Source organism: Macrobrachium nipponense, chromosome 38, assembly GCF_015104395.2.
Source record: "Macrobrachium nipponense isolate FS-2020 chromosome 38, ASM1510439v2, whole genome shotgun sequence".
NCBI classification, from domain to species: Eukaryota; Metazoa; Arthropoda; class Malacostraca; order Decapoda; family Palaemonidae; genus Macrobrachium; species Macrobrachium nipponense.
The window spans coordinates 7,555,149-7,581,923 of NC_061098.1; the positions used below are offsets into that span (position 1 = coordinate 7,555,149).

At 45.3% G+C, this 26,775-nt stretch overlaps 2 protein-coding genes across 3 annotated transcripts in view; one reads left to right on the top strand and one right to left on the bottom strand.

Annotated features, from left to right (window-relative positions):
* Nucleotides 1–26,775, bottom strand: part of LOC135209593 (uncharacterized) — an 88,225-nt gene that overhangs the window by 13,787 nt on the left and 47,663 nt on the right. Inside the window, exon 1 of one of the 2 annotated variants that reach the window (XM_064242279.1) lies at nucleotides 1,694–1,868. The exons of the other annotated variant lie outside the window; for it this stretch is intronic. The gene's annotated coding sequence lies outside the window, so the exon portion shown is untranslated. Of the gene's footprint in view, nucleotides 1–1,693; nucleotides 1,869–26,775 lie in introns of those variants that run through there. 2 annotated transcript variants of the gene reach the window in all.
* LOC135209513 (tRNA (34-2'-O)-methyltransferase regulator WDR6-like) lies at nucleotides 212–26,229 on the top strand. Its single transcript, XM_064242167.1, has 11 exons — nucleotides 212–507; nucleotides 2,273–2,460; nucleotides 10,928–11,236; nucleotides 11,929–12,802; nucleotides 13,684–13,832; nucleotides 14,041–14,274; nucleotides 14,457–14,645; nucleotides 23,024–23,327; nucleotides 23,491–23,692; nucleotides 24,663–24,819; nucleotides 25,793–26,229. The coding sequence occupies exons 1-11, from the start codon at nucleotides 432–434 to the stop codon at nucleotides 26,093–26,095; spliced, it is 2,985 nt and encodes a 994-aa protein (XP_064098237.1). The 5' UTR covers nucleotides 212–431; the 3' UTR covers nucleotides 26,096–26,229.

The following is a 26,775-nucleotide window of genomic DNA, read 5'->3' on the forward strand; positions in this document are numbered from 1 at the left end:
CGGGAACTGCCTAGATAAGAATTTGAGAAGACGAAATTTATCAGAAAATTAGAAGGGGAAGGAATTTATTTGTAAAAATGTATGGTACCCTTGAAAAAAAAATTAGCGCAATAAAAAGCAAACATTATGAACTTCTTGGGGGAGCCTTTTCAAAGGCAAGTCCATGTTACTACTAATACTACTGTCTACTACTAATATTTGCACGTTTGTTCCATTATAACCTAGTTTGACAGCTTAGGCTATTGCCATATAAAGTTACATTTGCCAGGGTATATTAATCTAGTTACTATTACCACATACGACTTCTACTACAACTACTATTGCTAGTATAGACTAATTACCTACTATAGAGTACTTTGGAACCTGTTACGATCGATGGCTTTGTAAATCGTCATTAATTTTGTTCCAGAAGGATAGCATGATTGAAGACAATGGTCCTGGTGAAGGAATTACTGTTAAGTACACAAATAAGTGCAGTGAAAGTTAATCAAGACACTGTTTTTATAGGTAAGTTGGACATAGTATACCTAAGTAGGCGTAGGTAGTAGTACCTAGTAGTTAATTTTATGACACTACTACTAGCCTAAGCTAGGTAGCTATTTAAATTTACGCATAGGGGTAGTGCTCTATGTCAGAATAGGTAAGGCAAACAAAGGAGACAAAGTCTCTTGTCCCCCCTACGCTATCCAAGTATGGAGCCGGCACCCTGGTTTAGGGTAGGTCAGATTAGGCTACATCCATATAGGCTACCTAGCCTAGGCTATTCAACATTTTCTTATGGTAGTGCAGTTACAGCTCCTATCTAAGTACCCAGTTGATCTTAACTCTGAGGCTAGCACGTGCAGCGAAACATTAGTACCTCTTGCTAGAACAAACGAGCTTGCCAAGAATATTTAGATGTGTGGATAAGACACGAAGCACCGTTCCGCCACATTCTTACTGACAGCCCGCATTAACAAATTCCCCTTGAAAATCCGCAGTCCGCAGATATTTTAGGCGGTCCTTAGACATTCACTCGCTCCTTTTCTTATTGTGTTCCCACCCCCGCCCAAAAACCTCACTTTCCCACTGTTCACCCCCATTATTGTAGGATCCCATATTGGTGGGGCAGTGGTATCAGTGCCCCTCACATGGTGCATTGTAGGCTTTACTTAAGCTCTTTACAGCATCCCTCCAACCCTCAGCTGCAACTCCTTTCGTTCCCTATGCTATACTACTTCCATTCACATTCTCTTTCTTCCATCTTACTTTCCACCCTCTCCTGACAGTTGTTTCATAGTGCCTACTAAATTTGATGTTCCATTCCACTCCAAAGTTGTAGGATATAGCCTAAAGTGACATTAAGCATTGTGGCGGGATCACAAGCGTTAAAAACAAGTGGCAATCCCCCCCCCCCCCCCCCCCCCCCCCCCCCCTACTACATAAACCTAACCACAACAAACACCACAACAAAACACCCCAAGGACTACAATCCAACAACTCAACAACAACACAACAACCAAGGACCACAACAACAACCAAGGAACACAACCACAACCTCACATATAACAACAAAAACTCAACAACACAACAAACGGCCACAGCACCAACAACACAAAAACTCACAACAGCACAGGCACAACAACTCTAAGCAAACAAAACCAACTTAACAACAACCAAATAACAAATCAATAACACACAAAACTTAACTGACTTCCAATCCTTCAACAGACTGCTGTTGACACTACTTATTATCATCAGCTCTCACTAGAATGATTAAAAACACTCAAAACACAGAACTCTGATCTCTAACAGCAGACAACCCAGAACTCACCAACAGCCAATACAGTCATTAACCATCCAACCACCAATTACCCTCTCTCTCTCTCTCTCTCTCTCTCTCTCTCTCTCTTCTCTCTCTCTCTCTCTCTCTCTCTCTCTCTCTCTCTCTCTCACAGACATTGTCAAATGGAACTCCATAACTCCTCCATAGCATCTCTAAAGTTACTAAGTTGCTCCTAAAATGAATGCCAGAAATGTTTAAAAAAAATGCCCCAAAATATAGGAAAAATCATGTTTCATCTCCCAAATGTGGTTAGGCTATGGTGTAAAAGTAAGATTTTATCAATTTGGGAGTACTATTGTATTTTAATTGTAAATTGGTTTGATTATTATTAAGTTTACATAATTGTATAGTAATTTATGTTTGCTTATTACAGAGTATCATATGTTCATTTAATGTAAGAAAGGAAATAATATACCAAAATTCAAGTGATCATGTTTTTTTATACAGGTGAAGGGCAGTATCTTCACATTCACAGTCTTGCTACTGGTGAGAGGTTGGCTGATATTCGTGTTTTCCAAGCTGCTGCTATTCATGGTATAAAGATCATATCATCATTAGATCGTTCTTCTATTATTTGGAAGACATTAGTTTGGGGTCAGAAGCTTGGCAGTCATTTGGTTCAAGCCAACAGAAAATAAATGGTATGGGTGGAAAGGAAAGATGTGATCACAAGTGTGAATTGCTTATCTTTCCTCCTTGTTGTAATAGATATACATAATTTTAGGCCTTTAAGATTGTTGTAGTAAATGTATATTTGTTCCGATACGTAATACAAACCCTCGGTCCTTTAACAATAGGAAGTAGCTAGCGGCAGCTGGAACGGTCGTAAGCTTCGAACAAGGGGAGAACGGTAGTTAACTGCTTGTCCGATCGTCGCGCGCCGCGCGACTGGGAGGTAAACAAATCACTTTGCTTTCGGCCGCGGGTGTGAAGGACGTGTTCGTCATCGCTCTCTGCCCGCTCATCGTCGTATGCTTGTTTATATTGTGTTTTCTACTAATGGTTTGTTTGTTTGACTTGAAAATGAACTGTAAGTACACTGTTTTCATTTTCATTACTTAATTATGAACCCTTGAATTATGTCTCGGTGCCGAGGGCGGGCGCGCTCGCGCCGAGTCATGTATTTGGGCGAAAGGGTGTAATTGAAAAATGTAAGTACTTTTTTCATTATATTTTTGCCCTGTGCGTTCGTTACCGAGAGTGTGATTGCGCTCGGCACGAACTTTTAATTTTGTATAATAGAATGCAATGAAAGTGGATTCGCAATTGCAATATTCTTTTCATTTTCATTTATTGATTGCATGAATTTAATCTGGATCAATTTTCGTTCTTACCCGGGAATTGAATCCTTACGATTTTTATGTGAATGAAATCGCAAGTGCAGTATTCTGTTTCATTTTCATATATATTTTATGATAGCATCATATGATTGGATCAAGTTTCCGTTCTTACCCGGGAATTGATCTTTTCTCCTTTAAGTTCTATGAAGTGAATCGCAAGGGCAGTATTCTGTTTCATTTTCATATTACTTTTCACTGCTGTGCGGGGGTGGGGGAAGCGAAGGTCTGACAGGAAGTTGGTAGCCGATTCTTCGTCTTCCTTCCTGCCCCCCGCTCAGCTTCTTCATTGTATTTTGTATTTGGGGTCTTCCTTGCGTTCGGGGTGGGGCATGTCTTCCCCCCGTGCGTGAGGGAACCCCTCTTACTAATCTATCTATGTTACCGCAGGTGCTACATCCGTGGGAGACGACCTTGGATGTAGATGTAGATCCTCACGAGGTTTTGTACTCGTTGTCGGGGGCGAGAGTGCTCCCGCAACGAGCCCTGTGTAACGTGTATGCATTCGTCAGAGGCGCAGTGGGTGCTGTACGAGGACACAAGAAGTCATCGGTGACTCCTTTGGTAACGGACGTCCAGTTGTACTCGGGGTCTTCCGTCCGCTCTGGGTGGGGTTCTCTCCCCCCAGGCGCGAGGAACCCCTCTAATTAACCCGACTGTTGCTTCCGCAGGTTTGCCATCAGCGAGGACGACCTGGGACAGGTGTGGGAGTCGCTGGGACTGCAGGGGTTGATTCAGCGGTTGGCGGGGTCGGCAGTGGTCACTCATGATACGGTAACCACTACAACAACCACAATCTCGACACCAGCATATGAGATGTCACCGCACCTGGTGTACACACCACATGTCATGTCGGTAACACCCACGGCTGCAATCCAGAACCAATTCCTGCCGTGCCAATCAGGACGGTGCCACCGCCACCTGGGTTCTTTGTATTGCCGACCCCGGACTGCCGCTGCCCAAAGAGTACCCCCCTGGACCTGCCGCCAGTGCCGAGGATGACGGTAGCTGCCGACAGGACGCCTGTCTCTCCTGTGGTACCTGCCGTGCCTGCCGTACCTGTTGCGGTCCCAGCCGCCGCTCATTCCCTTTCAGATCAGGTGCCTGCTGCTCATTCACTTTCAGATGTTCCTGGACCTGTTCCTGTTGTTCCTCCTAGCTGTTGGTGATGCTGTCACAGTCTCAGGTCTTTCCGGACAGGTGCAGTCGGGCCCTGTTGCTTCGGCAACTGCCCCGGCTCCCTCCTGGATGGAAGACCTGACGTCTGTCCTGCGGAGCCTGGCGAAGAAGAAGAGGAAGAGGAAGAAGGTGTCGTCGTCGTCTTCGTCGTCTTCTTCGTCGTCCGCTGCCTCTCCTTCCCCTTCGACTTCTAAGGCCAAACAGCCGAAGAAGAAGAAGGTTGCCTCCTTCCCCCCTAAGAAGACTCCTTCGGGATCTTCTAAGGGCCCGGCTCGCTCAGGCGAGCTGGGGAGCTCTTCTGCTGGTCCTCCTGTTTCCTTCGGGAACGGGGGCCCGTCGCTTCTTCTGCAAAGAAGAAGTCGACGGGGACCAGAGGGCACCAGCCTCGGCTGGTGCGTCCTCACCTGGTGCTAGCGGGTCTGCCGCTAAACCAGGTTCCGTCTCGGCGCTTCTCGTTCGCGAGAAGCACCGAGTGGACGCTCTTCCAAGAAGACCGTCCAGCCAAAGTTTTGACGCCCGAGCTCGCTCGCCGTCAAGACAGCGGCGCGGAGCAGAAGACTGGCGAGAGTCGTGCACACGACTCTCGCCAGGCCAGTGGACGCTCTCGCAGCGATCAACTGGCTGCTCGGGCTAACGTGACGGTCGCTGATCAGCCACGGGTTGAGGCGAGGAAGGAGTCCCCGCGGCCGCCGGTACCAGCCACGGCTGGTACCAGCGACTCGACGCGCCGAGAGGACGCTGGCCGGTCTCGACGCGACACAGAGCCTAGCAGGTCACCCGTCCGCCGCTCCCGATGGGACCGGGCGGTAGACGGTGACAGCGGCAGCTCGCCTGACGCTAGAGATCGGTCTCGACGTTCTCAGCCGAGCCAATCGCCCCAGGCGAGCGGTAAGGCTAGGCCTGCTGCTCGACCGTCACCGCGGGTTGACGATCAGCAGCAGCCCCTCCACGCAACGCTGGTCCCCCTGCCAGCGAGCGAGGGGGGAGCGTCAGGTCTGCCTCTCCCATAACGGGTTGAGGCGAGGAAGGGGTCCCCGCGGCCGTCGGTACCAGCCACGGCTGGTACCAGCGGCTCGACGCGCCGAGCGGACGCTCGCCGGTCTCACCGTGACAGCGAGCCTAGCAGGTCACCTGACGCCGCTCCCATCGGGACCGGGCGGAGACGGTAACCAGCAAACAGCTTGCCTGACGCTAGAGATCAGCGTCGACGTTCTCAGCCAAGCCTCTCGCCTCAGGCGAGCGGCAAGGCTAGGCATGCTGCTCGATCGCCACCAAGCGGGTTGACGATCAGCAGCAGCCCTCCAAGCACGCTGGTCCTGCCAGCGAGCTAGGGGGGAGCGTCAGGTCTGCCTCTCCTGTACCTTCAACCTCCTCGGGCTACGCCGGGAGGAGCGAGGTACCTATGAGTGATCGCGAGAGGTGCGCCGCTCGCGACCCCGCTATGACGCCGTATCGACCAGGCACGGTTCTAGGACCGACCAGGACATACGCGCAATTAGCTGGAGGCGACCGTCAGGGGTCTGCCGCTCTTCCTCCTTCTGAAGGAGGAGTATCTAGGGATCTGTTCTTGTTGGAGGGACTGGACGGTCCTACTCCGCACGACGCGGGGTTACTCCCGAGATACAGAGGAATTTGCAGAAGTCATTAAGCTGATTCGTCAGCATAATGACCCTGCGGAAGGATTGCCGCTCCCACCAGCAGAGCCCAAGTCTCTGCTCGAGTCGTTTTGGGGCCCGAGAGGGAACCCAAACCGACGGTGGGTCTGCCGCGATCGGAGCTTGCCGATTCTGTCTCGAACCAGTGTCTCGTCTCCGGACAAGAAGGCTCTCTCAGTTCTGGCCGTCGATCAAGCTACTTCCACCTCCTCTACTGCGACAGCGGCGTTTTCTACGTGTCTTCGGACACCGTATTTAAATACTCTTCGGTCCTCCTGAGAGGTTTCGACCTCGACGAGGACTGGAATGAGTCGGAGGAAGGTATCGGCTCTCTCCTGTCAGGTGTCGATCAGCCCCACCCAGACGACGTTCACAGTGGCGGCAGACCCTTACCTACAGTGAGAGTTCGTAACCCTCCGCGGGAAAACGTTTTCTCCTGACGATACGTTTTCCCAGACTCTGAGAGGCCATCGCCGCAAGGCGATGGCTGCTCCTACTCTTCTCCAACTGCTAGTTCCACTGGGAAGGCGAGCGAGTATCCAATTCCTTCCCCATTCCTCTCTCCTTACGGCTACGAGGGAAAGGGGAAGGATCCTACAGAGATTTCTTTGTAGGATCCCACGTTCGGGACTGCGTTACCGGGGGGACCTTCGGGTCCTACCTGACGTAAAGCCCCGGTCGTTGAGGAGGAATCCTGCTCCATTCTCGATTTCTACGGGAATCGAGAGGACCACCAGCCGATATCGTTTGACGAATTCGGTGGGGGTTTCGCAGACTGCTTAGAATTCTACGGAATTTCTAGCGCATTCAGAGTGTTCGAGTTTTTTACGATCTTCAAACACTACGCGAGACCACGGTCCAAAGTGAGCGAGACGAGAATCCCCGATATGTTACACGATAACGGGAACCTCGCCTATGCTCGAATTCCTGGAATTTCTAGCATTGTGAAGAAGACTGCTGCTGAAAGAAACTATCTCACAGTAGCGACCAAAACCTGGAATAGAGGAGATCGGGACGGGAATATCCAGTTTGGCTTGAACTATCGTCTTAGTATTCTGTTCACCATTGAAGCTTTCTTTCGAGGAAGACTTCTCCTTCACTCTCTTTGATAGAGAACGAAGGTGGTCGATCTCCAATCCTTATTTTGTTTTCTTGAAGGAAAGAATTTAGGATGGAGATCGTTGTTCAGAATCCTACAAATATACTACGTATATTAACCTCGCGACCTGATTCTGCTAAGCAGTTGAATTGTCCGAGGGGTAGGCGCATATCCTAGTTTTCTACGGATTGCGACTTAGACGAGAAGTATTCTAATTGAACTGCAACTCGGGGTTGCCTGCAACCTCCCAGGAGTTTTCAGTTTCAATTTTATATACTTATGGTTTTGTCACGACAACACCATTTCAACTTTTATATTTATCGAAATTCGTTTCGCCTAAATATAATTGCCCGAGCATATCTTTTATGCTCGGTAGTTCTAGCCGAACGCATTCCTTCGTGGAATAATGGATTACCTGGCAACTCAGGATGACGAGTCAGCAGGCTCAACCACTGCGTATTGAACTGCCTCATAGCAGCTCAGTATCAGCTGGGCCTCCGAGATTCAACGGTCATGTATGTCTCTCTCCTCCCCTGCATGATTGACTACCGAACCGTATCTCTGCCTAACAATCATGGACTTAGGTCTCTGATTAACGGGGATTCTCGCAATAATGAAGGACCATCTACTGCGGTGACGCTGGATTCCATCGCCTTCGACATTGTCGTATGAATTTTCAACAGAGATATCTCTTGGACTCTTTCATCTTTCTGTTTACCGCACGGTAACAGAAGTCTGTACAAGCCCCTCCCCGCTGCATCGCACTGCGATAATGCGAATGATTTTGCAGACATCTGAGTTTGTCTTCAAAATATCTCGTATTCGTAGGTGTACAATTGTTCATTGTTCAACCCGAATTACAAGATGTGTCAGAAGACATCGCCTACTCTCCGACCTGACAGCTCTACCTCCAAATGTTCAGCCCATGAGAAGCAGTTCTTCAGGCGGCTTTCACCTGTGTTTTCATTACCGAAGAACGCCCCGCTTTCATTGCAACTACGACTTCTCACCGGACAGCAATGAAATAGCGAGGGGTGTAGCGTTTTCAGTCATTTGTAAGCACAGGTTATGAATCTTGAGATCCTTCTCTCGATTCATATGTGAAGACGTAGGTTGCATTCAATATCTACCTTCGTCTTCAACGGTACATAGTGTTGTTTCTCCTTATCTGAGATTCAACAAACATGAGATGTTTTACCTTCAGGGACCTCGGTCTCTAGAAGGCAATTGACTTTCGCCTGTTGGGTACATGCCTTAAGAGATCATCACCTCGCTGTCCGGCATTGGTGACAAACAAATACATCATTTGTTTGGTCCTCTCGGCATAACCTTTAAAGGCGAAGGTCACGTGACTTACTCGGATGCTTTGACAACTTGCCTCCTACCGAACGCAGTCAGTCGGCAGCTGTCAGAGCGGCCGAGTCAGTTACGAATTACGCTGTTGACTTAGTTCGGTTGTTACACAGCAACCATTACTTCGTTTTAATAGCTTGTCACAGTACCCATTTACCATTGACACCCACCATGGAGTGTCGGTGTCCTATCCACTACCGAGAACTTCGCTGCATGGGGATAGGAGGATGCGAGAGACTTCGTTGCTAACGGACAGACCAGTATGGGTACTGGACATCACCGAAGTAGAGAAGAGGGATAGGTCATGCGACTATTTCCTTCTTTTCCTCTGAGGAACTGCATGACTTCTCCTGCGAAGTCAGGCACCCAGGGGATGGGGATCCGTGACGCTCGATTTCGTACCGAACTTCGTAGCGAAGACTCAGAAACCCTCGGTCCCTGACGATTGGTTTCGAGTCGTTCACAATCCCTCCCTAATGGACTTCACCGCCTTCGATGCGAAGGAGATGCTGCCTTGTCCACAAGAACTTCTCCTTGGCGCAGGTACTGAAGGCAGGGGTCTGGTCCAACCAGACCACATGCCCTTCCTTATCCCTTCGGGATATTGCCCACAGGTCCTTGGATCTTTTTCTTGGGACCCGTGGTGGCTGCTCAACACGTTGTGTAGCGAACCCAGACCCTCGCAGGCTGAACAGCATCGAGTCCTAGTGTGACCGTAAGAATGGATGGTGAATGAGAGTGTGACTGGCTCCTCTTCCCATCTTTTTCTTCCCCTCTACCTGTGGTTAGAGGGACAACGGTCGTCACCCTGCTGGATAATGACAAGAGGCAGGTGAGCTACACAACAGAGCCCCATCATATCCCAATCCCTAGGGATAGGAGCGTATATCCACCACTTCCTCCAACGGGGAAGGGGGAGGAAGTGGATGCCGCTTGAGACAACCCATACTTTATGTTGCCTCTTGCAAACAGGAACAAGTTCTTGCTTGCTGGTACGAAGAGATACGCTTGCCTCTCTCTTAGTACTCGGCCCAGAGGTCTGACCATTGATCCATGCGGTGCACCCCGATCAATCGGACAGAGGCTTGGATCCCTCCCTCGCTCTTACGACCAGGGAGGCATTCCAGGGATGGACGAACACCAGTCTGTTCATCAAAAGACTCAGATTCCTCCCACCAAGAAGTGAGTCTTCCTATTGTTAAAGGACCGAGGGTTTGTATTACGTATCGGAACAAATGACAATTTGTCGAAAATTGCATTTTTCCTAACTATACAAACCTGAGGTCCTTTAACATATAGTCCCTCCTCATGCCACCTCACTCTGCGTATTTTTGCATGGGCCAAAAGCAAAAGTGATTTGTTTACCTCCCAGTCGCGCGGCGCGCGACGATCGGACAAGCAGTTAACTACCGTTCTCCCCTGTTCGAAGCTTACGACCGTTCCAGCTGCCGCTAGCTACTTCCTATTGTTAAAGGACCTCAGGTTTGTATAGTTAGGAAAAATGCAATTTTCGACAAATTGTCATTTTTTCAATATATTATGGATAACAGCATGCCAGACTAATAAAATCCATTAAGTTGATGTGCTATGCAAAACTTTTAAATGTACTGTATTATACTTTGGCTTGGCATCATTTGGCATTGCTTATTACATTACATAAGAAAAGCAGACCATGTAGTATTGAAATTAAAGCTAGAAAAAGATTACTCTGTAAGTGCCCTATGCAATTAATGTACCTTCATGCTCTGGAATATCAAGGCCAAACTTAGAAATTAAGGCAAGACTACAAAGCTGCTTTTTATGTTTGATCCAGGAAAAGACTGGATTCACTACAACTAGTGGACTTAGGGCTGCATTTTCAAACAAAGTTTCCATGTCTTTAAGGAAATTTGCAGCAAAGAACGGAATTTCAGTATACTATAACACTGTATCAATTAAGTTCTACAGATAAACATTTCTCAAAATTAAATGATGTATCAAAAATAGCTTTTATATTAAGAATAATTGCCTTCAGTACACACTGCCTTTTCATCATCATTTTTCACTAGGGCACTGATTTCTATAGATTTGTTTTTGGTACTTGAAAATTATTTGGTTAGGATGTGCCCTCTTATGTGTGAAGATTACACAGAAATCATCTTATTTTTGCATAGCAAATAATACCATAAAACACATCACATTAAAAGTCATGGAAATGCAATGTATGTTAAAGGATTTTTTCTTACAAAATTTAGTCAGATGATGATAATGATGCATATTATTTATTGAGCTGTGATTTCAGTGGAAGGGTAGTACAGGAATTACTCATATTTTACTTTGTATCTAATAAAGTATGTATATATACGGTCATTTGTGAATTAATTCAGATAATTGTATTGATATGTTATTTCTTTTATAAGCTTGGTACACACAAAAGGAAAAACAATTTGAAGATTGGATTGTGGATGCTGAGTGGGAGGATCTGACCACATCTTGGTAGCCACAGCTCCACAACGCCCTACTTCATGTGAAAGTCATTGAAGGACCTGCTGAGCACATTCTTCCAGGGAGTGAAACTAATAAACCTCTAGATAATAGTGCTTTGGGATGCTTTGAAATAAGAGGGAAAGAACAGTGTTCAGAAAATTGCATTCTTTATTGTGGATGTATTGTAGTTGGGTCTGGTTTTTATGAAAGTGCTGTTTTGTTAGCTGGAACTGTTTTCAGTCAAGTCTTAATATGGGGACCATGGGGAGAAAAGGATCAGCATGGAAGACTTGTACCACTTCATTGTCTCTCAGGACATCAGGTGAGTTTCTTCACTTAATGTAAATGTTAAAACTAATTGTTTGTGTGTTGATATAAGCTGCACTAATTCAGATATGCGAGTTCATCATACAAATATTTTTTATCTACTCTATGCAGAATATGAACCACTGTAGTATTTGCTTTACTTGGGTAATTTTTTTTATTATGCATTTGTTCCTGTAAGGATACAAACTTCATCTGCATCTTTACCTTCATTTGCATTTTTATCAACTGCAGATGATGTCTGCAGTTTTATAAGCACGGGATTGTGACTTATTTTTAGTTTTTACTTTTAATCATTTTTTGTGTAACAATACTGAATTTCAGCAGTAAATACATTCTGTACAGACGAAAATTTTGTAGTTAATAAAATCTGCAAACCTATAGTTTGTAGACTGTGAATAAGAAAAGGGGATGATTTATCCTTCAACCATTCTTCAATTAATTTTAACTGTCACCATCGTCATTATCATCATAAACATTTTCACATAAAATTTGTCTCCCTTGTGAGGTTAGACATATAATATAATGCTCTTGAAAGTGTATTCTCTTATGAATATAATTTAAGTCTCCTTTAGTTGTACTTGTGTGGTATTATATCTTGGATAAAACATTTCCATACTAACAGATTATTTACTTATGCTGTGAAGCAGCTTTGCCAACTGACATTTCACTCATAATTTTTACTTGCAGGGAGTACTGTTTTCTATCAACTTTTGCCAAGAGGAAAATGTCATTACTACAACTTCAGATGACAGAACTTTGATAATCTGGAAAATTCACAAACAAGATGAAAATGTCTCCAAAGTTAAGAAGTACTGGAATTGCTGTCAAATTACAGAAGAGCACAAGTGTTATGGGCATGGGTCCAGGGTATGGAAGTCACTGATATTACCGTTTTGCTATATAAGTGTTGGTGAAGATTCCAAGGTTTGTGTGTGGAGCCATGATGGAGAATTGAGGATGTCTTGGCAAGGTCACGATGGTGCTTGCATTTGGAGCATTGATGCGTCAGAGGATGGAACAAAAATTGTTACAGGTGGTGGGGATGGCAGTGTGAAGTCTTGGTGCCTTAAACAAGAGGGTTCCAAAAATCCAGAGGTCATGATCGAGTTACCTTGGGTGAGTGTTAACACTGAAACAGAGGCTGACTCTTTCAGCAGGAGTTTTCAGAACAAAACAAATGTGAGAGAGATACAAAGTAGAACAGAAACCCATGATGTAAAGTGTGAAGATGATATAAACATAAGTAATAATTTATTTGAATGCGATTTAGAAGTCCATAGTCAGGCAGCCACCAGTGTTCATAGTTCTGTGGTAACAGAAGACTTTCCTAGATGTGTTGCTCTTTTTGGAGTGGACACATATTTAGTCATGCTGGATAGTGGGAAATTATACAGCTGGAACTGTAAGGTATCAGAGTGGTTCCTAGTATATGAGGATCAAAGACTGAAAAACTATGCAGTGATGGAATCCAGCCCAGATCAGCAAGTGGTTGCTTTAGGAACATTATGTGGTCATGTTGCTATCTTGACTGCAGGTATGTTTTATAATGGTTTTTTACTGAGCTAGCAACTAATCATGAAGGATTATGGTGTTGTATATAATTTATGCAAATGTTTTTGACATTTTCATTTAACTTACCCTCTAGATAATTATAAGTTTACATGCATACTTTGTCCACAGATGTGTCGATCATCACATGAAGGTTGTTGCTGATGAAAAGGTGTTGATGGCAAGGTATTTGCCCTGCATTGGTTGAATTCAGAGCATTTGTTTCTTACATGTGGAAGTAATGGTCTTATTGTGACGTGGATGTTTGATGTTTGTAAAGGTAAAATTTTTACAAAGTTCTTGACACAGTCATACTTAATTTAAGAAGGAAGTATGTTGTCTAATTGGAGTAAATTCATAACAAAGGTTTTTTTTTTGTGAGATGTTCAATAGTTAGTGTTTAATGACTGTCATTATGGAAATGTAGCTTTCTTGATAGGGACTATAAGTACCATAGCCTGGTAAGAATAATAAAAGTGTACATAATCATTTTTAAATAAGTGATAAACCAAAACAATTAAATTATGGAAAGTTTTTTTGAGTTACATTGTACATGTTAAGGTTATCTGGTCATTTATCTTAACATAAGTTAAGGAGATCCCTCTGTCAGCCTTCTGATTTTTTTTTTTTTTGCTTCACAGTCTGCACTAGTTTCCAGTGTGTGTGATACTTCTTTTGTCTGTTATTTTCTATATTTTTCCAAATCCTATTCAGTTACAGCTTGCAGTAATAGTAATATATCAGCATTAATGTTTATTTTTTGTTTAGAATGCTATATTGTATTTATAAATCACATCTTTTGGAATTTATACTGTATTACTTTTGTGTATCATGCATTTTGCAATTTATTACAGGTATGTATTACTTCATGAATTTATTTTATAATTGTTTCAGGAATAACGTTAAAAATAAAGGGGCAAACATACACACTTCCTGTGTGTAAGCAGCGTTGGGTGTCAGCAGCATGCTACTTTACAATACAAAATAGAAGTCATCTCATTTGTGGGGACCGAGCAGGAAGTATTCATCTTTATTCTGAGAATGTTAGTACAGCTAGTCATGGTTTTTGCTCCTTTTTTGTTAGCAAATCTTTATTTTTATTTCTTCAGAAATTTCTTAATGACAAGAACTTGGTACTAATTTTAGGATTGCTTTAAATTTTTATCTTCCCTGAATAATGCTAGGAAATATGAGTTTTCTTTTGTAATATAACCTAGTGAATCTCTTTCATTTCTCTGCTTGTTATACCAGTCATCAGAACCTCAGCACAGCCTCCGCAGCATCCACGGGGAAAGAAGTGGAGTGACCAGCTTAATCAATCACCAAGGATACCTTTATAGCACAGGACGAGATGGATGCATACGTTGCCTAACTGTGCAAGACTACAGGTTACAAGTACTAACAGTAACACGTGTTAGCAGTGCAAACTGGATTGCCTCTTTGATAAATCTGCGTGGAAGGCTACTAGCTGTGTGTTTCCATGATGTAAGTTTACTTAACTTCATATTAATTCATTTTGAACAGGTACTACTGCACCACTAAAATATGAAAAGTAGTAATTATATATGTACTACCTTATTTTATTAGTGTTCCTGTCTCATTAAGATGCTTGAAAAATCATGAAGCATTTTCAAAATGTTTTTTTGATACTGATTATTTTGCATTAGGTCAAACTAAAGCTGTGGAGTTTAGAAGAAGATCGGGCTATCATTGACATCGAGTGTGGTGGTGGTCATCGGTCTTGGGACTTGCAGTGTTCAGAAGAAAATAATAAACTTTCCTTCATCTATATTAAAGATGCAAAACCGTACACTTTCAGCACAACGCTGGAGGATAAACTTATGCCTCTTATCAAGGTAACATTACTGTATTACTTGTAAGGATACTATCAGCCAACTTGTAATGATGTGACCTTTTAGTTTTTCTTACCTTATATATGTATCAGGCAAAGTGCATTCAGAACTAGGTGTGCATTATGCTGTTGGAAACATATGGTACTTATAGACTTCTTTCGTGAGAGCATGTAATTTTATTTCATTTGATATGCCAAAGGGGATACCACTTTTATGGTACCTTCCAAGAAATTGTTAGGAATATCGAAAGTGATTTTCCTGAGATGCCTTGGTCCCCAGCCTCCATTTTCCTCATTCCTATAGTTTACATCCTTACCAATCATGTTCTTTAAGATTGTGTTACTTCAGCTTCCATTTTCCACTTTTACCAGCTCTGTGGGACACTGAAAAGGTGATTTATTGGTCAAAGTAAAATTGTAGTTATATTTATGAATAATTCAGTTACGCTACTTTTACTACCTAAAACCATTTGACATTGGATTCCCAATTTTTCTCTTTTATTTTTGTCACAATAATTTTTTTATTTTGATATTGTTCCTTTTTCTATAAAAAATGTAAGTGCATATAGGAATCTTACTGTTTGTGTATGGCAGAAAATACACATACCAGAAACTACAAGAAGAATGAAAGACAAACAGGCTAAAATGGCATGTTATGAACTCTCCAAAGTAAAGAAAGAGGAAAGTCAGTAAATTCAATTACAGGTAATACGTCCTGTAATTTATTGAAAAGTGACTAATGATAGAAGAATTTTTTTGTTTTTGGTAGGTAGGGGCATGTGAATTGAGTCTTTGTCTTTCAAGATCAAATAAGTGAATTTGACTGGCAAACCATTGCATAAAAGTAAGGATATTTATGATCAGTGGGTTTGTACTGAAATCTTTTTATTTGTTCCGATACGTAATACAAACCCTCGGTCCTTTAACAATAGGAAGTAGCTAGCGGCAGCTGGAACGGTCGTAAGCTTCGAACAAGGGGAGAACGGTAGTTAACTGCTTGTCCGATCGTCGCGCGCCGCGCGACTGGGAGGTAAACAAATCACTTTTGCTTTCGGCCGCGGGTGTGAAGGACGTGTTCGTCATCGCTCTCTGCCCGCTTCATCGTCGTATGCTTTGTTTATATTGTGTTTTCTACTAATGGTTTGTTTGACTTGAAAATGAAACTGTAAGTACACTGTTTTCATTTTCATTACTTAATTATGAACCCTTGATTATGTCTCGGTGCCGAGGGCCAAGGGGCCGCGCTCGCGCCGAGTCATGTATTTGGGCGAAAGGGTGTAATTGAAAAATGTAAGTACTTTTTTCATTATATTTTTGCCCTGTGCGTTCGTTACCGAGAGTGTGATTGCGCTCGGCACGAACTTTTAATTTTGTATAATAGAATGCAATGAAAGTGGATTCGCAATTGCATATTCTTTTCATTTTCATTTATTGATTGCATGAATTTAATCTGGATCAATTTTCGTTCTTACCCGGGAATTGATCCTTACGATTTTTATGTGAATGAAATCGCAAGTGCAGTATTCTGTTTCATTTTCATATATATTTTATGATAGCATCATATGATGGATCAAGTTTCCGTTCTTACCCGGGAATTGATCTTTTCTCCTTTAGTTCTATGAAGTGAATCGCAAGGGCAGTATTCTGTTTCATTTTCATATTACTTTTCACTGCTGTGCGGGGGTGGGGGAAGCGAAGGTCTGACAGGAAGTTGGTAGCCGATTCTTCGTCTTCCTTCCTGCCCCCCGCTCAGCTTCTTCATTGTATTTTGTATTTGGGGTCTTCCTTGCGTTCGGGGTGGGGCATGTCTTCCCCCCGTGCGTGAGGGAACCCCTCTTACTAATCTATCTATGTTACCGCAGGTGCTACATCCGTGGGAGACGACCTTGGATGTAGATGTAGATCCTCACGAGGTTTGTACTCGTTGTGGGGGCGAGAGTGCTCCCGCAACGAGCCCTGTGTAAACGTGTATGCATTCGTCAGAGGCGCAGTGGGTGCTGTACGAGGACACAAGAAGTCATCGGTGACTCCTTTGGTAACGGACGTCCAGTTGTACTCGGGTCTTCCGTCCGCTCTGGGTGGGGTCTCTCCCCCAGGCGCGAGGAAACCCCTCTAATTACCCGACTGTGCTTCCGCAGGTTTGCCATCAGCGAGGACGACCTGGGACAGGTGTGGGAGTCGCTGGGACTGCAGGGGTTTGATTCAGCGGTTGGCGGGGTCGGCAGTGGTCACTCATGATACGGTAACCACTACAACAACCACAATCTCGACACCAGCATATGAGATGTCACCGCACCTGGTGTACACACCACATGTCATGTCGGTAACACCCACGGCTGCAATCCAGAACCAATTCCTGCCGTGCCAATCAGGACGGTGCCACCGCACCTGGGTTCTTTGTATTGCCGACCCCGGACTGCCGCTGCCCAAAGAGTACCCCCCTGGACCTGCCGCCAGTGCCGAGGATGACGGTAGCTGCCGACAGGACGCCTGTCTCTCCTGTGGTACCTGCCGTGCCTGCCGTACCTGTTGCGGTCCCAGCCGCTCATTCCCTTTCAGATCAGGTGCCTGCTGCTCATTCCACTTTCAGATGTTCCTGGACCTGTTCCTGTTGTTCCTGCGTTGGTGATGCTGTCACAGTCTCAGGTCTTTCCGGACAGGTGCAGTCGGGCCCTGTTGCTTCGGCAACTGCCCAGGCTCCCTCCTGGATGGAAGACCTGACGTCTGTCCTGCGGAGCCTGGCGAAGAAGAAGAGGAAGAGGAAGAAGGTGTCGTCGTCGTCTTCCGTCGTCTTCTTCGTCGTCCGCTGCCTCTCCTTCCCCTTCGACTTCTAAGGCCAAACAGCCGAAGAAGAAGAAGGTTGCCTCCTTCCCCCCTAAGAAGACTCCTTCGGGATCTTCTAAGGGACCCGGCTCGCTCAGGCGAGCTGGGGAGCTCTTTCTGCTGGGTCCTCCTGTTCCTTCGGGAACGGGGCCCGTCGCTTCTTCTGCAAAGAAGAAGTCGACGGGGACCAGAGGGCACCAGCCTCGGCTGGTGCGTCCTCACCTGGTGCTAGCGGGTCTGCCGCTAAACCAGGTTCCGTCTCGGCCGCTTCTCGTTCGCGAGAAGCACCGAGTGGATGGAACGCTCTTCCAAGAAGACCGTCCAGCCAAAGTTTTGACGCCCGAGCTCGCTCGCCGTCAAGACAGCGGCGCGGAGCAGAAGACTGGCGAGAGTCGTGCACACGCTCTCGCCAGGCCAGTGGACGCTCTCGCAGCGATCAACTGGCTGCTCGGGCTAACGTGACGGTCGCTGATCAGCCACGGGTTGAGGCGAGGAAGGAGTCCCCGCGGCCGCCGGTACCAGCCACGGCTGGTACCAGCGACTCGACGCGCCGAGAGACGCTGGCCGGTCTCGGACGCGACACAGAGCCTAGCAGGTCACCCGTCCGCCGCTCCCGATGGGACCGGGCGGGAGACGTGACCAGCGGCAGCTCGCCTGACGCAGAGATCGGTCTCGACGTTCTCAGCCGAGCCAATCGCCCCAGGCGAGCGGTAAGGCTAGGCCTGCTGCTCGACCGTCACCGCGGGTGACGATCAGCAGCAGCCCTCCACGCACGCTGGTCCTGCCAGCGAGCGAGAGCGTCAGGTCTGCCTCTCCCATAACGGGTTGAGGCGAGGAGGGGTCCCCGCGGCCGTCGGTACCAGCCCACGGCTGGTACCAGCGGCTCGACGCGCCGACGAGGACGCTCGCCGGTCTCACCGTGACAGCGAGCCTAGCAGGTCACCTGACGCCGCTCCATCGGGACCGGGCGGAGACGGTAACCAGCAACAGCTCGCCTGACGCTAGAGATCAGCGTCGACGTTCTCAGCCAAGCCTCTCGCCTCAGGCGAGCGGCAAGGCTAGGCATGCTGCTCGATCGCCACCGCGGGTTGACGATCAGCAGCCAGCCCTCCAAGCACGCTGGTCCTGCCAGCGAGCTAGGGGGGAGCGTCAGGTCTGCCTCTCCTGTACCTTCTCCCCCAACCTCCTCGGCTACGCCGGGAGGAGCGAGGTACCTATATGATCGCGAGAGGTGCGCCTCTCGCGACCCCGCTATGACGCCGTATCGACCAGGCACGGTTCTAGGACCGACCAGGACATACGCGCAATTAGCTGGAGGCGACCGTCAGGGGTCTGCCTCTCTTCCTCCTTCTGAAGGAGGAGTACTCTAGGGATCTGTTCTTGTTGGAGGGACTGGACGGTCCTACTCCGCAAGACGCGGTTACTCCCGAGATACAGAGGAATTTGCAGAAGTCCATTAAGCTGATTCGTCAGCATAATGACCCTGCGGAAGGATTGCCGCTCCCACCAGCAGAGCCCAAGTCTCTGCTCGAGTCGTTTTGGGGCCCGAGAGGGAACCCAAACCGACGTGGGTCTGCCGCGATCGGATGCTTGCCGATTCTGTCTCGAACCAGTGTCTCGTCTCCGGACAAGAAGGCTCTCACTCAGTTCTCGGCCGGTCGATCAAGCTACTTCCACCTCCTCTACTGCGACAGCGGCGTTTTCTACGTGTCTTCGGACACCGTTCTTTAAATACTCCTTGTCGGTCCCTCCTGAGAGGTTTCGACCTCGACCGAGGACTGGAATGAGTCGGAGGAAGGTATCGGCTCTCTCCTGTCAGGTGTCGATCAGCCCCACCCAGACGACGTTCACAGTGGCGGCAGACCCTTACCTACAGTGAGAGGTTCGTAACCCTCCGCGGGAAAACGTTTTCTCCTGACGATACGTTTTCCCAGACTCTGAGAGGCCATCGCCGCAAGGCGATGGCTGCTCCTACTCTTCTCCAACTGCTAGTTCCACTGGGAAGGCGAGCGAGTATCCAATTCCTTCCCCATTCCCTCTCTCCTTACGGCTACGAGGGAAAGGGGAAGGATCCACAGAGATTTCTTTGTAGGATCCCACGTTCGGGACTGCGCTACGGGGGGACCTTCGGGTCCTACCTGACGTAAGCCCCGGTCGTTGAGGAGGAATCCTGCTCCATTCTCGATTTCTACGGGAATCGAGAGGACCACCAGCCGATATCGTTTGACGAATTCGGTGGGGGTTTCGCAGACTGCTTAGAATTCTACGGAATTTTCTAGCGCATCAGAGTGTTCGAGTTTTTTACGATCTTCAAACACTTACGCGAGACCACGGTCCAAAGTGAGCGAGACGAGAATCCCCCCCCGATATGTTACACGATAATCGGGAACCTCGCCTATGCTCGAATTCCTGGAATTTCTAGCATTGTGAAGAAGACTGCTGCTGAAAGAAACTATCTCACAGTAGGCGACCAACCTGGAATAGAGGAGATCGGACGGGAATATCCAGTTTGGCTTGAACTATCGTCTTAGTATTCTGTTCACCATTGAAGCTTTCCTTCGAGGAAGACTTCTCCTTCACTCTCTCTTTGATAGAGAACGAAGGTGGTCGATCCCTCCAATCCTTATTTGTTTTCTTGAAGGAAAGAATTTAGGATGGAGATCGTTGTTCAGAATCCTACAAATATACTACGTATATTAACCTCGCGACCTGATTCTGCTAAGCAGTTGACTTGTCCGAGGGGTAGGCGCATATCCTAGTTATTCTACGGATTGCGACTTAGACGAGAAGTATTCTAATTGAACTGCAACTCGGGGTTGCCTGCAACCTCCCAGGAGTTTTCAGTTTTCAATTTTATATACTTATGGTTTTGTCACGACAACACCATTTCAACTTTTATATTTATCGAAATTCGTTTCGCCTAAATATAATTGCCCGAGCATATCTTTTATGCTCGGTAGTTTCTAGCCGAACGCATTCCTTCGTGGAATAATGGATTACCTGGCAACTCAGGATGACGAGTCAGCAGGCTCAACCACTGCGTATTGAACTGCCTCATAGCAGCTCAGTATCAGCTGGGCCTCCGAGATTCACGGTCATGTATGTCTCTCTCTCCCCTGCATGATTGACTACCGAACCGTATCTCTGCCTAACAATCATGGACTTAGGTCTCTGATTAACGGGGATTCTCGCAATAATGAAGGACCATCTACTGCGGTGACGCTGGATTTCCATCGCCTTCGACATTGCGAGAATTTTCAACAGAGATATCTCTTGGACTCTTTCATCTTTCTGTTTACCGCACGGTAACAGAAGTCTGTACAAGTCTCCCGCTGCATCGCACTGCGATAATGCGAATGATTTTGCAGACATCTGAGTTTGTCTTCAAAATATCTCGTATTCGTAGGTGTACAATTGTTCATTGTTCAACCCGAATTACAAGATGTGTCAGAAGACATCGCCTACTCTCCGACCTGACAGCTCTACCTCCAAATGTTCAGCCCATGAGAAGCAGTTCTTCAGGCGGCTTTCACCTGTGTTTTCATTACCGAAGAACGCCCCGCTTTCATTGCAACTACGACTTCTCACCGGACAGCAATGAAATAGTCGGGTAGCGTTTTCAGTCATTTGTAAGCACAGGTTATGAATCTTGAGATCCTTCCTTTCTCGATTCATATGTGAAGACGTAGGTTGCATTCAATATCTACCTTCGTCTTCAACGGTACATAGTGTTGTTTCTCCTTAGCTGAGATTCAACAAACATGAGATGTTTTACCTTCAGGGACCTCGGTCTCTAGAAGGCAATTGACTTTCGCCTGTTGGGTACATGCCTTAAGAGAATCATCACCTCGCTGTCCGGCATTGGTGACAAACAAATACATCATTTGTTTGGTCTCTCGGCATAACCCTTTAAAGGCGAAGGTCACGTGACTTACGTCGGATGCTTTGACAACTTGCCTCCTACCGAACGCAGTCAGTCGGCAGCTGTCAGAGCGGCCGAGTCAGTTACGAATTACGCTGTTGACTTAGTTCGGTTGTTACACAGCAACCATTACTTCGTTTTAATAGCTTGTCACAGTACCCATACCATTGACACCCACCATGGAGTGTCGGTGTCCTATCCACTACCGAGAACTTCGCTGCATGGGGATAGAGGATGCGAGAGACTTCGTTGCTAACGGTACAGACCAGTATGGGTACTGGACATCACCGAAGTAAGTAGAGAAGAGGGATAGGTCATGCGACTATTTCCTTCTTTTCCTCTGAGGAACTGCATGACTTCTCCTGCGAAGTCAGGCACCCAGGGGATGGGGATCCGTGACGCTCGATTTCGTACCGAACTTCGTAGCGAAGACTCAGAACCCTTCGGTCCCTGACGATTGGTTCGAGTCGTTCACAATCCCCCTCCCTAATGGACTTCACCGCCTTCGTGCGAAGGAGATGCTGCCTTGTCCACAAGAACTTCTCCTTGGCGCAGGTACTGAAGGCAGGGGTCTGGTCCAACCAGACCACATGCCCTTCCTTCTACCTTCGGGATATTGCCCACAGGTCCTTGGATCTTTTTCCTTGGGACCCGTGGTGGCTGCTCAACACGTTGTGTAGCGAACCCAGACCCTCGCAGGCTGAACAGCATCGATGTCCTAGTGTGGACCGTTAAGAATGGATGGTGAATGAGAGTGTGACTGGCTCCTCTTCCATCTTTTTCTTCCCCTCTACCTGTGGTTAGAGGGACACGGTCGTCACCCTGCTGGATAAGGACAAGATGCAGGTGAGCTACTCAACAGAGCCCATCCTATCCCTTTCACTAGGGATAGGAAGCGTATATCCACCACTTCCTCCAACAAGGGGGAGGAAGTGGATGCCAGCTTGAGACAACCCATACTTTATGTTGCCTCTTGCAAACAGGAACAAGTTCTTGCTTGCTGGTACGAAGAGATACGCTTGCCTCTCTCTTAGTACTCGGCCCAGAGGTCTGACCATTGATCCTGCGGTGCACACCCCGATCAATCGGACAGAGGCTTGGATCCCTCCCTCGCTCTTACGACCAGGGAGGCATTCCAGGGATGGACGAACACCAGTCTGTTCATCAAAAGACTCAGATTCCTCCCACCAAGAAGTGAGTCTTCCTATTGTTAAAGGACCGAGGGTTTGTATTACGTATCGGAACAAATGACAATTTGTCGAAAATTGCATTTTTCCTAACTATACAAACCTGAGGTCCTTTAACATAAAGTCCCCTCCTCATGCCACCCCTCACTCTGCGTATTTTGCATGGGCCAAAAGCAAAAGTGATTTGTTTACCTCCCAGTCGCGCGGCGCGCGACGATCGGACAAGCAGTTAACTACCGTTCTCCCCTTGTTCGAAGCTTACGACCGTTCCAGCTGCCGCTAGCTACTTCCTATTGTTAAAGGACCTCAGGTTTGTATAGTTAGGAAAAATGCAATTTTCGACAAATTTGTCATATTTTGTGAAAACATTTTTTTTTTTTGTTACTGAACAGTTATGTAATCTTAGTTCATTAACTTTTATAATTAATACTGTAATTTATTAACTTATAGACTCCTATTAATACAAGAGAAACAATGTGCCTGGAAGTGCTACTCCAGCAAGATGATACTACGTACTTTGCCACTGGAGGAGAAGATACAACCCTTCGACTACATGCTCTCAGCTCTTATAGGAATAAACAATTGAAGACATTTAGTGTGATACGCAGCCATATCTCAAATGTGAGAACCATGTGTTGCATTGAGAATATGAATGAAAAAGTATCCAGTTGTGAAGAGGGTACCTCCAAATGGATAGTAACTGCTGGTGGCCGAGCCCAGTTAAAAATCTGGAAAATGTTTTATCTCCATTCAGGTATGCTTGTGGAATAAGCCCCATGACAAAAACAAGATAATGTGACTTAATTATTAATATCTATAGACATGCAATAGCTTATGTTCATTTTAAGAATGTGCTTTATTAGTGTAAAAGATTATTTTGTAGATTATACTGATTACACGAGTTGCCTACAATGCAGGTAGTGACAGGGAGAAAGAAGACCCTCCAGACATCTGTTGCCGCGAAGTTACATCACACATGTTGAGGACTGGTTCAAACAAAACATGGAAGAGCCAGGAAATGACTTTTGATCCAGAGACACGTTATATGGAAGCAAAAGCTTTCTGGGTGTCAAGAGAAAAAGCTTTGATTATATTGGCATCTTCAGATGGATTTGTAAGGTATGGTGTACATGTATTAGTTTTAACTGACCATCATCATTATTACACATTTTCACAATTCTTTCTTTTATGTTGTTAGAGGTGAATTGAGTCCCCTCTGTTCTGTCCTGTGCTATTTCTAAGCTTCTATCAGGTGTAAGTCTTTATTTCCTTTTACTAGGATTTCCTACCAGCCTGTTTTGCAGCGGTTTTAATGGTTGGTACAGGTAGGTGCCAATATGACTGTTGATTTTTATAACTCAGTGGATGGTTATGAATTCACTGGGAGTGGTCCTGTGCTATTTGGGAGTAGTTTTGCAGCTGGGGCATGTTTAACCCTCAGTGGGAACTTAATGAATCATCAAAGGAATCATCATTCACATCTTCTCACTTAAATCTACATCTTACTTATGGTGAAAAGCTGACTCATACAAATGCGAGTACTATATATACATATATTATATTCACCAGTGACTCAGCCTTTCTCACTCTGCCTGTGCAGGTTGACGCCTGGGTTCCTGGCTCATTTCTGCCCACAAGAACTTTCCACATAACTTGAAAGTATCAGTCATTTAGCAATCCTAAATTGCAGTTCAGGCTATGAGTGTTGGATTTGTGGTGAAAAATACAATTTCATATAAACAAAATTAATACTTAATAAGCATCTTAAGTTTTAGGTTATGCAAGTGCCAGAAGTATGGTACTCTTCTGTCTGTTAGATAGAAGACTGCAGTGTGTCTGGACTGTATATGGGTGAGGGGTTTGTACAAAAAAATTTTGTAAATGTTTGGCATTTGATATTTTAATCTCAACAAAATAATTAAGGCGCCGCTTGTCAAGTGCACAGTAACTATTTTGTGTAGGAATTCCATTAGTAATTTTAATTTTGTCTCGGTTCTTTCTAGTATTCTGCAGTACACTGTAGAGTAAGTTATTAGAACATGAACATTTTATTTCTCAAAAAATTTTTTAATATTTTCTCGTTTTTCAGGTTCTTTGAATTCGACAATCATCTGGAGCAAATAAGACTATTACACTCACAGGCTTGGGATCATTGCCTGTTGAAGTTAACAACATTACTTGTGCATGACAATTGCATACTTGTTTCTGGAGCTACTGATGGCTTCCTAGTGTTTTGGAATATCCAGGTTTGTACATAAAATGCCATTAAATTGTTTGATCGTTACAGTAGTGTAATGCTATGACCATATTTGTGTGAAGTAAATCATAATTGCACAAAGTGGCTGGCATATGGCTCTAAATGTGCATTTACTACACTGGTGACTTCCTTTATAGTCTTAACAATCAGCTATACTCTGTTTTTTTTTTCCATCTGTCCATCCACCTGTGGTGTTTGTGCATGGTAACACTGCGTCCTGGTCTTTAAATAATATCCTATTTCGAATATAATGTAATTCGCATACAGTATATTATTAAAACACTTTTCAGTTGCAAATGTACACCAAGATATCCTTTTATTTACCTAAAACTTACACATAGCTTAACTATTTAAAGCCTGGGACGCAGTGTTACCATGCGCGACCACCACAGGCGGATAGACAGATGGAAATTTTTCCATCTGAGTATAGTCATATTCTTTGATTTTGCTGCAATAAATATCATAAGTTCTTATAAAAGGCATTTATTAATTTCATATATTTATTATGACATTCTTATTTTAGTGGATAATTTAAATGTTTATATACAGTGTACAGTTAGTGATGAGACTGTCATCTCTACAATATTAATCCTTTAATTTTTGGAGCATTAAGCAAGATTTAAAAAAAAAATTTATTAACATTTGCTTTATTACTATAGGCTTGATTTCTATTCATGCTAAATCATTAATTTTACTATCAAGGGGAGCATGTGATTTTTAAAAATATATATATGATAAATTTCTGGAATGGCAAATAAATTTTTTTTCTCTCATTGTCTTTAACCAACAGTTTAACATTCAAGTACAACAAAACCTAAACAGTGGCCATATGCTGCCTTTGACACCATAAGCATAGTTTTACATACACATGAAGAATACACAGCCAACCAATTTTGATGATGTAATAAAGAATACACAGCCAACAAATTTTGATGATATAATAATAAACTTTACCATTTCAGCCCATCCTTGACTACATTGCTAACAAGTCTGATGATTATGATGACTGTCACCCTGTACCTGAAATGAGTAAAGTAGATAGCATCAAGGCCCATCAGTCAGGCATCAACAGTATTGCAATTACTTCTGAAATGAATTTAAGTGGTGATTTCAATCCTTACAGTCTCATCATAGCAAGTGGTGGCGATGATAACAAAATTGCACTGTGGAAAATAACTGGACATTTTACTGAGGATAAAAGATTGAATTTTCATACAAACCATGTCTGTGAAGTTCATGGACATGCGTCACAGGTTACAGGTTAGTTATGTTTCTATCAATCAGTTTGCTCGGTTCATCTGAATGGTAGTGGTTTGACACAACTAATACTTGTTCCGACACATAATACAAACCCTTGGTCCTTTACATATGGAATGTACTTGCAGGCTTGTGTTCGCTGCTCTGCCCGCCATTGTCCTTCGCTTGACAAAGTCTTGTGTGTATGGTATATCTTTGGTAGTACTTGGAAGTGTGATTGTAAGTACTTACTATTGTTGCTTTTTTTTCATTGATTGTGATTTATGTCTTGTGCTGAAATGAGCAGCCACGAGACATAGAGAACCCCCCCATCCCCCAGTCAGCTGCAGATTGTGCCCTGGCGTGGAGGGCCGTAGGTGCAGGGCCTTTAGATCCCTCGAGGACGTTGACCCTCATGATCTTTGTACTTGGTGCCGAGGGCGAGAGTGCTCTTGCGCCGACACTTGTGTAATTTGTGTATCTTGGTCGGAGGAGCAGTGGGAGCAATACGAGGGGAGGAGTAAAGTGCAAAAACCGGCCAAGGTGTTGTTGGAAGGCTCTCCAGCGACACCATTGGTTACGGACACGTCTTCTTCGTTCCTTCCTCCATGTCAGCTCCCGCGTATGGCTCCTTCCCCTTCGCGGGAAGTGTCGCATTCCGTTCTTCACTCAACCAGTCGAGTGTAGAAGAGGGGGGCTCGGCACCCCA

What these genes read in the sequence shown, in the direction of transcription:
- LOC135209513 (XM_064242167.1), top strand. Translation starts at nt 432, where the DNA reads ATGGTCCTGGTGAAGGAATTACTGTTAAGTACACAAATAAGTGCAGTG. An exon ending in TTCATCTTTATTCTGAGAAT is followed by an intron (nt 13,833 to 14,040) that starts GTTAGTACAGCT and finishes TTGTTATACCAG; the next exon opens with TCATCAGAACCTCAGCACAG. An exon ending in AACTTATGCCTCTTATCAAG is followed by an intron (nt 14,646 to 23,023) that starts GTAACATTACTG and finishes ATTAACTTATAG; the next exon opens with ACTCCTATTAATACAAGAGA.